Source organism: Ursus maritimus, unplaced genomic scaffold (assembly GCF_017311325.1).
Source record: "Ursus maritimus isolate PB19 unplaced genomic scaffold, ASM1731132v1 scaffold_1, whole genome shotgun sequence".
Taxonomy (NCBI): domain Eukaryota; kingdom Metazoa; phylum Chordata; class Mammalia; order Carnivora; family Ursidae; genus Ursus; species Ursus maritimus.
The window spans coordinates 52686269-52703048 of record NW_024423343.1 but is presented as its reverse complement, the minus strand read 5'-3'; the positions used below and the strand labels follow the sequence as shown (position 1 = coordinate 52703048).

The following is a 16780-nucleotide window of genomic DNA, read 5'->3' as shown; positions in this document are numbered from 1 at the left end:
TCGCTGTAGTGTAGAAAGTACAAAAATAGAGGGAACCATACACAATGCTGTGGAAGCAGAGGATGCTCACAATTTTTAGTACACTTCTGCAGTAACTGCAGTAAAAGTGAGACATCACAACTGTTTTCATTAATTTTTCAATCTATATGTTATTATTTTTATGTTTCTATCTTTTTCCCTTGGAAAAGCATCAATAATTTATTCTCAATAATTTAATATTAGGTAGTACAGTATATATGGTTCTACACATTTTTGTGGCTACCCATGGATAGAGATTTAAGTCACATGAGAAGATATCCCCCTGGCAGCAATGTGGGCAGCCAGCTGAAGCATTTTGTGACACCCGTTGCTGTCTTCTTTCTGAGCTAGATTTGCCTGGCCACTGAGGACTACCCTTGGTCTACAGGAATAGTATCAGGGGATTCATGAAACTTATCCCTCAGCACCCCCAAGGGCTGTCATCACCCCGGAGGGTTTCTTAAATGAGGGCCTCCTTTAGAAAGATCCCTGAGACTGACAACCGTATTATCTTTCCCGGTCATGGAGAAGAGAAAAGCAGAAGCAGTGAGATGATAATTTGAGTTCTCTTGTTTATTCCACAAGGGAGAGGAAGGCAAGGGAACAGTTCCTTAAATCCACTAACCAAACCATCTGTTTCTTAAATCCACAAACCACACCCCTCATAGAAATATGAGGCCTGTAGACGTCGATTTTAGCTTAACACCCACTTAAAGTATTATGGGAATTTTGCATGGTTTTCAAGAAACACCCTTGTGGAAATGAGGTTTTGTTTTTTGTTTTTTGTTTTGTTTACATAAACTGAGCATTGTTCTGGTTTTATTACCCTGGGGATGATCAACAGGAAGAGCCGAGAAAAGAGAACAAAGAAGGAGGGTTTACAAAAGATAGTTAAAATCCAAAGGCTTCCATTCCTGCGGGCAGAAGTTCCTTCCTCTATTCCCTACTGTTTACTTTGTAGATACAGAGTCTCTTGCCTGAATAATTGCTGTAGTGAGGACCCTGAGGGCTTGCCATGCTCTGCTTTCTGCTGGGTTAGGTTCACCATAGATTTGTTCAACGGCAAATTGCTGGATATTTTAAAAGAGACCTCACCATATAAGCGCTGAGCCAGGTCGTTGATCTCCTGAATCCTTTCTTCTTGCTGAGGCACTGAGGGCATGATATACTTATTGAACTGCTGGTGGAGAATTTCCACAGCTTCCTTTGTCGTGCACTCTGTGGAATATTTTCCAACTCTTACAACTGTGGCACTTGCATCTTCATACCAAAAGTGACACTAAATTAAAATGGGATAAAACATAGATTAAAGAGACACCATCCTTCTAAATTTCTTCATTTTGACCACTGGAGTATCAAATTTCAATTTCCTCAAACTTTATAATCACATTAGTTTGAACTTTCTAAGTCATAATAAGGAAAATGTCAAAATATGATCATAGGCTTGTGCACTAGGGTATTAGAGTTAGATAGGAAAATAAAAGTATGGAAATTCATTTGATTTTCCTGCTTTCTTAGATTTGCCTGAAATATACTTCTTAAGAACATTGCAGACTTACAAGAACAGGAAATATAAAAAGCATATGGCACTAAAAAGAATTCAAATATCAGCTAAAAGAAAAAGAAAAAAGCCCAAATATACAAAATCTTGCCTAAATAATTGAAATAATTAACACTACATGGATAAAGTACTTCCTGATTAACACTCTAATAAATAAATTCTCTTTTAAGAATGAGATTTAGTTAATGGGTTGAGGAAGTATCATCTAAAGAAAAGCAGTTGACTTTTTTTTTTTTTAATAGAAGGTACTCAAGTCATGCTTTCAAAGCACAGTGGAGAATTGAGACAGTTTCTCACCAAAAATACTAAATAACTGTGATGGAAGGAATGTGTCTGACCAAGGCCAGAGCAATTATGATGAGTGAGAAATAGAAACACATGACTCTGTTAGATGCTGGCTTTAAGTGCAGCCACGGGGCCACAGCGAACCTATCGCTCAAACAGAGAAGAATGATCATCCGCATCTTCCTTACTGCGGTGTTAAATCCAGAAGCTGCTGCATCCGTGGTAAAAAGAGACATTCTGTGTCACAGAACAATGCGCCACAAAGAACTTCAGGTGTGGAATTTCTTCAATATGAAGTGTGCAACTAGTAACTTTAACTTGTCAAATTTCATATAGTTTATGCATACTCTACCATTTATCCTCTTGACAAAAACAAAAATAACCCCAATAACAACTTTTGTACCTGAAATATCCCAGTATCACATTTCTTTCTAAACATTTTCAAATTCTGTGAAATAAATATGTAATTTTGAATATTTTAAACAGATATCCAGCAATGAGCGTAATTCCATGATGGTTAAACATCTTGAGTTGATGGAGTTAAGGAGAAATGAGAAACTCTCACATGTTGCTGGTAAGAGTAAATTAGTAAAATCTTTCCGAAGAACAATTGGACGATGCAATCGACCTTGTAACACTCATCCCCTTTGGTCCAGCAATTCTACTTTAAGAAATTATCCTAAGGCAATAATCATGAAAAGGAGGATGATGCATAGATTTAATGACAAAATTAACTGCAGTAGCATTGTATTAAAGTGGCGGAGCAATGTTTCAAAACATTATGTATGGACAGCATTACAACAAGAAGAGGATACCTCTTCTGTCATCTCCTGGAGATGTTCGGTCAGGTCCAAATTCATCTTGTAATCCGTCACAACTTTGTCAAACTCATCCACATGTTTTTGTAAATCCTTCATGGTTTCCAAAAGACCATTAACTTTGTTATTTGGATAATTTAAGTAAGAATCGGAAGTTTTATTCTCAACTTTTTCCATTTTCTTTTTCAAAGCCTGTACAAAAAAGAAACAGTTTTAAAAATAAGATTCAATTTTCATTTCTGAAGCTAGCTAGTGATTACATATTGAGAGAAAAACTTGGGGAAATTTTTGCAGTTTCTCCATGTTAATATATTAAAATCATAATGATCACAAGTGTATTTTGGAAAGAATGGGTTTTCTTCCACATAGTTTATTGATCCATCATTAAAATCATATAGAAAATTCCCTATAGGGGCACCTGGGTGGCTCAGCCATTAACTGTCTGCCTTCGGCTCAGGGTGTGATCCCAGGTCCTGGGATTGAGCCCCTCATCGGGCTCCCTGCCCCGCTGGGAGCCTGCTTCTTCCTCTCCCACTCCCCCTGCTTGTGTTCCCTCTCTTGCTGACTCTCTCTCTCTCTCTGTCAAATAAATAAATAAAATCTTTTAAAAAAAGAAGAAGAAGAAGAAAAGAAAATTCACTATATACCAGGTCCTATTCCAGATTTTGAGAATGATATTATGATTTCAAAAAAGACAATGATCATAAAATAAAATATTTTCTTGTCTTCAGGAAGCTCACTGTCTCCTGGGAAAGATATTCAAATAATCTAACTGGTTCATGTGGTAATTGAGATAGTGTAAGGGGTTCTGAGAGCAGTGGAGGAAGTTCCTGACATAGGCATGTGCAAGGAAAGGAAAAGGGGTGTATAAAAGGTGTGTACATGCATGTGCGTGTGTGTGTGTGTGTGTGTGTGTGTGTTGTGGGGAAGAATGGAAGCAAGAGGCTGGGTAGGTTTGGTAGAATCCATTCTAGAGCTGCCTCAAGAGATAAACTAACTTATACATTTTACATGAGGAACTTAACAGTTACAAAGGCGGAAAACTACCTTCTGAATCCCAATACTGCAAAAAAGCCCAAGGGTTAGACATCTAGAATTGAAATGCAAGCTGATTTTGTAATAATTGTAGTGGTGCATGCACGCGCATACACACAGACACACACAGATACACCACCTGCACTTTCTCTTTACCTGTATTTTTTCGGCATGTACATCAACTTGTTGAATTTGATATTTAAGGGCCTTCAGATTCCGACCTTTTTCATTTTTCTTCGTGTAATTAAACTTCAAATTATTGAATTTCTTTTTGATATCTTTGAATGACTCTTTGAGCTGCAGTTCAATAAAAAGAAAGAGGTTATTTCCTTAAAAGGAAGACACTAATATTGACTTGTAATAAATGAAAAAATCTTAACACTTCAAAATATTTATAATCAAAATGTATTCAGTGATTTTTCAATAGGAAACAAGTTTGCTAAGCAAACACATAATAGGAATTTAAACGTATCCCAAAAATATAAATCGTTCTTTATACTTTTTGACATGTAATTTTTTTTAGAGAGGGTGGGGGAGGAGAAGAGGGAGAGGGAGAGGGAGAGAGAGAATCCTAAGCAGACTCCATGCCCAGTGCACAGCCCCATGCAGGGCTTGATCTCAGGACCCTGAGATCATGACCTGTGCCAAAATCAGAGTCAGATGCTTAAGCGACTGAGCTACCCAGGTGCCCCTTGATTTGTAATTTATGATTAGATTTGTAAGTATACACCATCCTTTGACTTCCAAACAAGACAGTTTTTAACATGTCATAGATTATCAACAACTCTAATTTTCTTATTTGTAGTTATCTGACATTACGTTTCCCATTCATTCTGTTCTCTGTGTGCTAGCATTTGCCCCAGATCCTTCTGCCTCCCGAGGCTCTCTTACAGTATTAGGCATGAATCTATTAGGCTCCAATGAGCTGTTCCTGTTGCAGAGATCAATGAAGGGTTGACATTCAGACCACCGAGGACATTAGTGGGATAGAAGAGGAGACAGACCCACTATGAGATTTAGTAGGAAAAATACTTTACTTGCCCAAATCCAGCTAAAAAATTATTTTTTATGAGCAGTTTCCAGAAGAGATTTCCTTCTTAGATACAGGCCACTAACTTCAGATGTCCTTCCAAACCAGAAAGTAAAGTGACAGTGTCACCACTGGCAGTGCTAACTTGTGTATAAACAGAGCATATGGCAATGAACCGAAAGTAGGGCGTGCATTATGACAGCCTTAAGAACACACAGTTCAACTTTACCAGTGAACCAAAGCTCTAAGCAGTCCAGTTCCATTAAACACACCACTTTCTGTGCCCTTTTCCATATTCAAGAAAGATAAACATATTGACAGGCAACTCTCTATATTATCAGCAAAGAGAAGTACAGAGAAAACAAACCTTCTCAGACTATGTGGAAGCATTTAACAGCAAAAAATGAACAATGTCATGGTTGATAAATTTGAGCTATGATAAGAAAAGTCAGAAACACACTAAAATTCTTTTCAATGACAGCAAATAAATTATTTGGAAGGAAATAAAGGCCGTATACATGCTAGATTTTAGACTTGTAATACATAAAAAACGTATCTGCCCTAAAAAAATTTGCTTCTTCAAAATGCTGATTTCAAATTCTGCATATTGTAATAACAGAACCTTGACCGTATCTTTAACATTTTTTGGAGACAATTATCTATAAAGGCCCTAGCAGACTTGCATACATGGAAATTATTATGTTGATGCAATTTTTGCCTCTGACACACCTATACTTAATCAGTGTTGTTTATTGTATATGGTAAATGAAATTGTTGAATACTAGTTTTAAGCTACCAATTAAGCCAACCACAGAGACCATATTAAACATTTAAATTGATAAATCAGTAACATTCTAGAGAGGTGGAAAGAACTATAGTTTCAAAATTTGAAAACTTTTTCTCCATTAGAACTCACACAAATATTTGAGATCATATTCATTTGGTATACTTATGAAATAACCAACTAATATTTAAATTCTTTGACATTCAGTGTTTTAATATGCACATGTTTGATTTTAGTAGGAAAAGACAAATGGGATTGAGATATAAAGGGACTACATCCTGAGTTACTCACATAAAACTGTGGCAGGAACTCTTCCCCCAGTGTCATAATCTGCAACTATAGGTGCAATTACTACCACATCTGAGGGAGGCCCCAGTAGAGGGTTGTTGTTAATGGGTACAGAATTTCTGTTTGGGATGATGAAAAAGTTCTGGAAACGGATAATGGTAATGGTAGTAGACAATGTGAATGTACTTAATGTCGTTTACCTGTACCCTTAAAATGGTTACGGTGGTAAATTTTATGTTATGTGCATTTTACCACCATTAAAAATATAATTTTTATTTTTAATAAAAATAAACAGAATAAAAGAAAAGGGAAAATATATGTCCTGTCATTAATATGTATCCATTGGAAAATACAATTTTATATTCTTTTTTCTCTTACTGGAACAGGATATACATTACAAACTTCAGTCTAGAGAAAGGAAGAGGGGCTCTGTCATCGATCTGACAATCACTGGGTTACATCTGCTTGTTTCAACGGGAAAGATCAACTTCTATTTGAAAACTATGTGATGAACGGAGAAAGGCTGAGCCCGAACACTGTAATTCTAAACCATGAAATTTTAAATCTACTTTGGATCAAAAAATTTAAGACCGTTAAATGAGCACAATTTTATTTCTGTGGCTTCAGAATGTATGCACTTCCACTGAAGATGATTTATAAGAGCAAAGAGTGTTCGTAGTGCTGTGGGTATATGAAATGGAATCAGCTTCTTTCTGACACATGAGCACCTTTCACAAAGCTGCTGGCACTTTTCTCTCTCGGTCCCACTGGGAATGCATTTTAAATCTTGTGCCTTCCCCAGCTTGAATTGAGGACTATTGCAGATACAAGTGGAAGGCAGCATGAATGAACTACCTTTAGCAACTAGACTTTCAGGAAAACCCGACCATGCCTGCACTGTTTACCTGCACATTCCAACATGAAAACTTCACTTCCCATCTAGTCCCCATACAACTTGTCATCATAGTTTTAAAGGAACTGAGTGCCATGGTTGCTTGGCTATGGGATCATTGTTCCTGCAGCTGTTTCTAACTTTAGTTAGCTTGTCAACAACAGGGAATGGTGGAGATGGCAAGACAAGTGCTCAACCAGAGCACGTGAACAGAAAAAACCCCCACAGCGGGGGCAGGATAGTTCACCCTACTCAAAAAATTTAAATGTTGTTATAATCCATATTACCAAAATTTCTAAAAGTCTTTAAAAAACCAGGAGGATTTTTTTTTTTTCTAATGAATAATGTGATTTCCCGGTCTTTCCACTTGTTTGGCTCCTCCAGATTTGTTATGGAGTCAGCAGACTAAGTTAATAGAGCTGTACTTAGGAATAAAATGAAGACTTTAAAATGGTAGTTCTTCTGAAACTAGCAGAACGCACATCTTCACCATATTTCCCAGGGAGCAGTAAGCTTCTCTCAGGGTTAGGAATGCACAAAGCTTCTCTGAGAAGAAGCAGAAGCAAGAAGAGGCTGAGGACTACAAGGCAGGGTTGCTATTCTTAGTCTTGACTAAGTCGGTTGAGGCTGCTTTGGCATAAGAATGTTACACACTGTGAGTCTGGTGCTGGCAAGGCCAACTGATGTGAGGGACATGGGACATTTTAAAACTAAGGAAACACACTGAAAACAAAAGACTTTCCGGGCCCCAGGGTGGATCACTCAGTTAAGTGTCTGACTCTTGATCTCAGCTTGGTCTTGATCTCAGGGTCCTGAGTTCAAGCCCCACATTGGGCTCCATACCCGGCGTGGAGCCTACTAGAAAATGAATAAATAAATGAAAGATAAAGTGTTCATTGGAACTATGGCACAGGTTTGGCCAGATGCAAAAATACAAAACAAATAGTCCATTTCTCTTCGTGTCTACTTCACGAGCTTCATTTCTTGCTCATCCTTTTGCTCACTCCAGAAATAAGTTTTCTGATGCTCATTTTCCATAACAGAATGCTTCACAGTTATCACCTCCCAGGGATGCTTGCATTTGAAATGAAAGGATCCAAAGATTCACAATTCAACCTGAATTATTTGCTACGATTATTATGGCTAGAATATTAAGCCTAAATCCTGGAGAGACTCCGGAACAAGGCTCCCTTGGCCTCCTTTCACTTGGCAACTGTGCGGCTGTCCTCCTGTGCTCAAGGCCAGCGCTGTGACAGCAGAAGTGGGACAGCCTGCAGAGAGAAGACGGTGGCTCCGTTTGACAATGTGTCTCAGCAATGGCTCTTGTCTCCACCCTGCAAGTTCTGTGTGTTCATATTATGTTTGCTTTATTTTCTGGACATGATAACTATGATTTTAAACTTCAGCTCTCTATCTTCTTCAGGAAAGAGTCACTTCGCAGATATGAAACACCAAAATTGTAACACATTTTACCTGCCTATGGGATGGACATTTTCAGAACAAATACATCTTTTCTATTCTCTTATGTATACCCTCTGAATGGACCCATGGTGTGGCCTGGTCGTGACTGGCTGTGACTTGAAGTCCCATGGGCTTTAATTCACTCTGGGCTCCACGTTCCTTGAGGGCTTTTACATGTTTATGGTCCAGTATGCAGTAGCCACATTGGCAATATGTGTTGAATGATGATAGTTTAGTCTTTTTTCTTAAAATGACGAGTTAGGGTTATTGATCTGGAAAATAATAATCCCCCGTACCATAGCACAGTGCAGCCTACCATGTGCACTCTTTATCTGCCTCTTATCCTGCCAGCGGGGCACTCCCCATGATCATTGTGTCAACAGCAAAGTGCTATACATCAGGAAGTTCGATTTCATTAGTCAGATATGTATCTATTTCCCTTTTCTAATTTGCTGTTTCTCATCTGCCTTGTATCCCTGGAACTCAGATGACCGACTTATCCAAATTGACAAAAAAATTTGTGTAACTGGAACATGAGACTCTGACATATGGAATAGGCCTATATATACACCAAGTCCTTTTCTGCTTCCTTCCTGATGGGTAGGATGTTGCTACAGTATAAAAATTTCAGGCTGAAGTAATATAATTATATGAAAGCTTCTGTTTGCAAAACTTATTTTGAGAGAATGGATACCAACCCAGTTCTGTCATTGCTGTTTTTTTTTTTCAGCAAAGTAATTGTGACCCATAATGAGACTCCAGTTACAAATTTCCATTAGCATTATGTTAATGTAAAAGTAATTTTTTTGGTCAGGTTGCAGATAGAAAACATGCTTAATATTAGCTTATTACGTTTCTAAATGAAGACATGTAAAAGAATAAGTAATGATGTTCTGTCACGTTTTACCACAGAGAATGTCTGTAATGCTTTGTGTATTAACAGCTTATTTATGCTGCCAGGCAAGAAAATATACAGTGAAATTCAACATTCATGCATACAAATGTATCTTTGTGTGAAATGAGTGGAAAACAACAACAACAACTCCACGAAATCTGGCAGTCTGAAGGCTGTGAAGGTAGACATGGAGAAAATGAGATTTTACAATTTCCTATGTTTTATGTAGTATATGAAGTGAGAAAATAATAATATTTCACCCAAAGATAATCAAGGCACAGAACCATGGTTCTTTGTCTTTAAAGAATATCACATCACATAAAAAAAGAATCGCATTTAAAACATCTCACTTTATTTTGCCTTGAGGTACCGAGCCCTCTGCCAGGGGCCTTTAGTGCAGTCATAACCGTGTAATTTGGTTAGGGCATCATCAAAAAGTAATTTGGGTTGAAATGACCAGATGAACTGTGCTGCTGTATCAGAGCATCCAAACAGCTTGTCAGGGCTATGCCAGGGAGCGCAGAGAAAGGGTACGTGGTGCATCAGACCATGTCGTGGTTGAATGGGCTAAAGCAGTGAGTGACTGGGGACTCTGAGTTTAGCAAGTGACAACGTGTTGGTGCCCAATTAAGCCTGAAGACCAATAGATGAGCTTTTGGCCCAAAGCTGACTCCTCAACACACCATGAATGGTAGCTCTGCAGTCCTGGAACACACCGCTCAAATGCAAATCGTACACACCTCAGGTTTCTCTTCCTAAAAAGGAAGATGTATTGAAGTCGGTATCTTCCCAAATCTATTTCCACCCAGAGTCTGTGGACTTCCAAGAAGCACTTGGAAGCACATTGGAGGCAAAGCAATGTGTTTCCAAATCAACTTAAAAAATAAAATGAATTGGGGAGCCTGGGTGGCTCAGTCGGTTAAGCGTCTGCCTTTGGCTCAGGTCATGATCCCGGGGTCCTGGGATCCAGCTCCGCTTCAGGCTCCCTGCTCAAGGGGGGAGCCTGCTTCTCCCCCTCCCCCCTGCTCATGCTCTCTCTCTCTTCTCTATCAAATAAATAAATAAAATCTTTAAAAAAAAAGCAATGTTTGCTCTAGTTCCCTGGTGGGGTGTCTGACTTCAATGTTTTTATATACAAAAAGGTAGTGTAACATATTGCTTTTAATTTTTTATAATGTTTTAAGTGTCTATGCCAAATATTAATAATGATAAAAATGTCTAGGTGTATAAATATTATCACCACTTGGAATCTACCTGCACTCTGATATTCACAAAACGAACTAGAGTGTATGTATATTTATTTTACTAAATTGGGCTAAAAATATTCCTTCTGATTATCTTCCCATCAGGCTTGGAAAGTCCACGGTGTGGATGCTACACTGACATGCCTACTATATTTCTACAGGAAAGAAAGGAGGAAAGGACCAAAGATTTTCAAAGATCTTTTAAATGTGAAATTGTAAGTTACATCAAAGATTAGTTGGATATGAAGTAGAAACAAATGGGAAGACTAGTTCTCTTAATGTTTCAGATCATGTTCAAGTGATATCTGATTCCTAAATCAAACCCACAAGTATCTGCTTGCTCATTATGGTACAGACAATCCTGGGGTGTCCCGACTGTGACTACAAGGGACATCTGTCATCCCAGCTAGCTGGCTCCCAGCAGAGGCTCATCACGAGGCAGCCTGTAAATAGAACCACTGTGGGAAGGGCTCGGACAGGGAGACCCAGCTCCATAAACGCCAGAGCGCTTCAGGAAGATGGAGACTGAGCTACAGGGAGCTGGGAGCAACCCAGCTCCACCTCCATCGTGGTTTCTGTTAGTATAGAGTTGTGCATCCCTGCAGGGAGAGAGATGTTTGTGGCAAAACAAAAGTTTACCAAGGAAGAAGGAAGAAGAGGAGGAAGGGGAAGGTTAGGGAGGGGAAGAAGGAGGAGGAGGAAGGGAAGAAAGAAGATAACTTTGGGGAAAGACAGGAAAAACATTGTTTGCAAGCCTGCAATTCTAAATGTTATAGCCTTGGGGAGAATAATGTTTTCTTTAATATTGTTTTCTTTAACAAGACCCGAATGAAGTGCTGTTAGCTGAAACTGGAAGAGGCCATAGAGGGTAGGCGACTCTCCGGGTTTAACCCCGAATGAATCTCTAGTCCAGAATGACTCCCTGGAACATGGAGTCTGGGCAGCCACTCTACATACGGTCCTGCGGCACGTTGCTTAAAGGAAAGTCGTCCTTGATGTTCCTGTTTCTCTCCTGGGATCCACGTGGCCTCTCCAGCTCTCTGCCCCTCTCAATTTCCTTCCAGCCCTGCTCCCTTCCTGCACCTGCCCATGGTCTATAAAAGTGTGCCCTGCAGGAAGGAGAACTTCAGAGCTAGACCACCATTCAAGTTTAGTTACTCATACTTTAGTCCGTGAGCTATGTTGTCTGATATTTAACACTTGCTGGGCCCAGATTGTGTAAATTGGGCATAAACAGAACATTCGAGAAGGTTTACCACTTCCTTTTCCTCCACCCGCTTTTCTAATGGACTTATGACTGATGGACTCAGAAACATTTTGCTCTCAATGGAGCCAAGTCTGGAATTACAGTACTCTGTATCCTGCTGTTAATTCTCTGTCAAAATCAGGATCTGTGTTTTGCTATCCTGAGCTATGTTTTCTCCCCAGAATAAGTTTATTTAAATGGAAAGTTGAACTAGGGGAGGGTTATCGTGGCTCACTGCATGACTGGGGGGTGGGGTTTGGGTAGAATTGAGGGAGAGGAGGTGGAATTATGTGTTCGTGAGTCGGTGCATGGATGGAGAGGATGACTTTCATCTGTTATTCCTTTTTCTCTAGAAGTTGTTCTGCCAGTAAGCCACTCCATTTGAGTAAATATGAAACCAGCCACTTGACTTTGGTGATAATCCTTTGTAGCCTCTGAGGCAAAGAGCCTGCTCCCCTGGCCCTTGGCACCCCCTTCACTATGAGTCAATGGTACTTAAATAGAATCTCAGCAGGTCGGAGCTGGCTTCATGGGGACGGCATCACACTTTCTGTCCTGATGGGCCATATCCACTCCAGCAAGCAATTGCTGTACAGGCTTGAGGGGGGGGGGGGGGCGGGAAGAAAGCAAACAAAAAACCATGATAGTGTATTCTAGGTTTCTCTGTGCACTGACAACATACTGACTTGGGTGCTTGAAATTCACTCAAAATTTCAGAGCCCTGAGACCTTGCTTGGTGGATGAAAGGGCATGGTGGAATGAAAGGTCTCCTGATTTTGTGTGCACACGTCCAGACACGAGACGCGGGCTTTAGGTTCAGAACAGCTTTTGACAATGTTGGTTCTCACCCTGCCACCCCACCTCGTTTATATTGTCCCGTGTGGTGCAGTACTCCAAGCTGCGGGTCAGGGTCCGTTCATACTCCTGGGCTTTGGCGCGCCAGTTCACACAGTCCCCCTCAAGGATGTCCAGCTGCTGCTGCAGGTTCTTTGCAGAAACGTTAGAGCAGTTCTGAAAATGGAAGAGAAGAGGAAGTGACAAAGGGAGTGGGCAAAACAGCAATGAGACGAATGTGCTATTTACCTGCACTGTGAAACTCATAAAGGACACTAAAAAATAGGTTCCTGGCTTACTTTATCTTAAGCATATTTGAATGCAATGATTTCAGAAAGAAGCCAGACACCAACATGTTGGGGAAGGCAAACCGTCGTATTTCCAGTCTTGAAATTTCAGTTTCGAAGATTTGCTCATCACACCCAACTCTTCAGAGACACCGTTTATTATAAGGTATAATTTTTACTTCAAAAGGCATAAAATATGCATTGGAAACATTCAGCTTCTGCACTATAATTTTCCTGTCAACTTGAACTTAACCTCAGGTTCATTATGCAAGTGCACCAATCTCTGCTCAGCACAGAGGGTTGCTGAGGCCAAGGCCAGATGAGGGTTGGAGAACAATTTATAATATTATTTGTGCAAAGTGAGACATCTTATTTTTTTCTTTCTTTTTAAAATAAATTTATTAATAAAATAGAACTCTTTAAAAAGAAAACTCCTTCTTGGTAAAAACCAATTCTATAAACAGGGACAGATATTTTGTATTTCTATGTCTTTCAGTTAAAAAATTGAAAAAGAAAAAAAAACCTTTAGGTTCATTGCGTTCCATATCATTTAATGGAGATCTTAAATGAACTTTAAAGTAAAATTGGCCGTTATGATTTTATTAATGTTATACATATTGGAAAGAATAAACATAATCTTTTCTTCCCTCAAATTAGGAATTTGGAGAAGGATTTTTTTTTTTAATCAGAGTCCCATGTATTATTTATAAAAACTTGATCTGGAAATATTTTCTTCTTTTTTAGGCTCCTTTGTTAAGGTCGGTCCAGTGGCATAAAGCAGATTCAGTGACAAGTGTCCAAGCCTTTGGTGAGGCCAGTAGGCTCCTCCATTATGGGATTTTATGGATAAAGCAGCTTTTCTTGGCCTCAGATCCATCCTTGTTTTATAAAAATGAGTGTCCTGGGCTAGATTATCTCTAGGATACCTTCCAGATCCAAAATGCTAAAGCAGCATTGGTCCAATCAAAATGAAATCTGAGCCACATGAATAACTAAAAATTTTCCTGTAGTTATATTAAAAAGCAAAAAAGAAACAGGTGCAATTAATTTTCATAATAATTTGTTCAACCAAATATCATTATTTTAACATAAATGTAAAAAATATTAATACAATTTTTATACTAAGTCTTTGAAATCTAGTGTGTATTTCACACTTACAAGCACTTCTTAATTGTTGCTAAACTTCTATCAGAAATACTTGATCTGTATTCATATTTCATAGTTTAGAGTTTAAAATGTAGATTCACATATCCAAGCTGTTCCCAATGTACTTAAAAGTTTTCCCATAATTACACTGTCAGTTTTAAAATTTAAATTAATTAAAAATAAATAAAATTAAAAGTTTAGTTTTTTAGTTGCATTAGGCACATTTCAAATGCGAAAAACGGACTGCCATATTAGACAACACAGTTCTACAATTCTGTTTTTTAATTAGCAAGAGAATAGATAAGTATTAAACAAGACTTTTATAAACAGATTTTTCTCTTTAAAAGTTTTTTCTTTCGTTATAGGTGGTAGATACTCACCACAAATAACTATCCTAATGGTTTAATGTATTTTTAAATTTAACATATACTAGGCAATCTGCCTGGTTTCTCTGATATTATCCCCAACTCTCAGCTTTAATTAGGTTCGAGCGATGGTGTTCTAAGTTGCTTACAGGCCGCTGCACCGACGAGATGATGTCCACTCCCAGGGAAAGGGCCAGCTGATGGAGATGATCAATATGTGCCTGCTTTTCCTGAGAGCGACTGAGGTGAGCCTGGGCTTCGTGGGCATCATCCAGATCCTTCGGCTGCGCTAAAAACTCCATTTCCCTTGATTTGTTGAGATGACCCAGCTGGAATTTAGGACATTAACAATTAACATGGATTTCCTATTTTTATGAAGACAGATCTTCTTAAAAGCCTACCTGCTATAACCAATTTCACTACCTGGTCAAAATGCTGCCAAGCCCATCTCTAATTATTAGTGTCATAAACAAACAAACAAAAATGTTACAGTGCTTCAAATTGATAGGGTAAAATGGAGGCATTAACATTGTCAGCTCTGTTAAAGAATATTAAAGAAGAAAATACTCTTTTTGGTCAGAGCCTAAAACCTTTGCAAGATCGAGGTTTGTGATCTGAGTAAATTCAGAGGCTATTTTAAAGGGATATCGATATATCTCCATTTTCTGTTAATAGAGGCTAATAACTTTGAAGTTCTACTGAGCACTCCAAAATGTCAGGTAGTTGAGATACAAAAAAAAAAAAAAAAAAAAAAAGAATTTTTTTCTTCCCTCAAATAGCTTACACTTGAGTTGGGGGGAAAAGTACTTAAGACTCAAGATGCTAGGGGGCGCCTGGCTGGCTCAGTCAGTTAAGCATCTGCCTTGGGCTCAGTCATGATCCCAGAGTCCTGCTCCCATGGGGCTCCCTGCTCAGCGGGGAGTCGGTTTCTCCCTCTGCCCCTGCTCATGATCTCTCTCTCTCTCTCTCTCTCTCATGCTCACTCTTTCTCTCAAATAAATAAATAAAATCTTTAAAAAAGAAAGAATCAAGAAGCTAAGATTGACAAATGTGTGAAATAAACAATGAAAGTTCTGGGAATTTAGAAGAAAGACAAATCATTCTAAGTGACATAGGTTTCTTGGAAGCAGGCGCAGGGTTTAAATGGTAGAGGGGAGAGAAAAGGACCTGTCAGGTAATGGTGCCTAAGAGTCCAATCTTGGAGTTAGGAATGTGTGCACTATCTTTGAGGGACAAAGAAGAGCTCAGTTTGGCTGGATCATAAGGAAGGATAGAGATGTAGTGAGAAAAAAGTTAAAGGCCAGATTGTGGAAGGCTTCTAATACCAGAATAAACAGTTTGGCCTTTATTACACAATAATTCATTTTTAATTTCATAGTTTAAAACTGAGGGTCTTCCAGGTATCTGTGACACGTCTTACCTTTTCCTTGACTTGGTGAAATTGGACCACCTTGTACAGGATATCTTCGTAATCTCGGATTCTCACTTTCTGTGTTTGATGGAGATGGATAAGCTCCTTCACTTGTTGAGACTTCTCTTTCACAGGAGCTCCTTTGCTACTTAACTCTTCTGATTCTCTTATAATGTACTGAACTTCATCATTCAGTTGCTAAAAAAGTTAAAAGCATTAAAAGATATCCAGCTTTTAGGGAGCTTTTTACTTTATAACTGACTATAGGAAGATCTAAGTCATGAATCCTTCTCTCACTTAACAATTACTTATTGTCAGCCTCACCCCATCCCTGCAAATCCAAGCTTTCTGCTCTCTGATGCTAAGGATACATTATTCTACCCCCATCTTCTCAGAAATTAAAAAAGTATATATCAGCAAAGCAAAACACATGTTTCAAAGCTAGCTGGTAAAATACAAAGTCCCCTATTTCTGTGGCACACCAAATACTCTAGTTATCTGTTAAGTGAGTGTATTTGAGATATTTTGTGAACCCATGACTATCTCTGATATTTAATACAGACTAGAATCAGGCGGTATGGTAAAAACGCCAAGAGAAGGCAAGTCTAAAAATATATTGGGGGGATTACTTGTCCTCTATGATAACAGAGTGATCAGAATGAACTACCAGCTGAGCAACGTGGTAGGTATGCTACTGTAAAAACGGTCATCCCAGAATCCACAAATAGCCATCACATGTAGGGAGGGATAAAGCAGCTTCCTTTTTACCCAGCACTGCTCAGATATCCCTTATAGGAATCCAGATTCTGGGACAGAACTTGCAAAGTGTGGACACCTCAAAAAGGAAGCCACTAAACATCAGGGATGGATCTTCTGTCAAGGGGAAAAGTAATGGAAATGATTTAGGCTAAGGAAATAATTTGCAGAAGAATAGCAGAAAGGTTTTCAAGTTGAAATCAAGCATGGGGGCATCAAATATATGCACATCACAGTGACAGAACTAACAAAGCTTGGGAATGGCCCCTGACTTAGAGGGATTTACACACTCACGCATGTGCAGGGGCACGTGCACACGTATAGACATGAAAGGCAAATAGGCATATAACACAGAGTGTATCAAAGTACCTAACACGTAGGCTAGTTGAATTTTCTAAGCATTTACAGGAAATCATTCACCATG

General features: G+C 38.9%; 1 protein-coding gene across 1 annotated transcript in view; it reads right to left on the bottom strand.

Annotated features, from left to right (window-relative positions):
* CCDC141 (coiled-coil domain containing 141) overlaps positions 1-16780 on the bottom strand; it is a 181367-nt gene that overhangs the window by 23631 nt on the left and 140956 nt on the right. Inside the window, exons 15-20 of the mRNA XM_008687200.2 lie at positions 15610-15798; positions 14339-14518; positions 12419-12568; positions 3874-4014; positions 2680-2874; positions 1114-1297 (exon numbers count right to left, since the gene is read on the bottom strand). Of these exons, the coding sequence (XP_008685422.2) occupies positions 1114-1297; positions 2680-2874; positions 3874-4014; positions 12419-12568; positions 14339-14518; positions 15610-15798 (1039 nt within the window). The remainder of the gene's footprint in view (positions 1-1113; positions 1298-2679; positions 2875-3873; positions 4015-12418; positions 12569-14338; positions 14519-15609; positions 15799-16780) is intronic.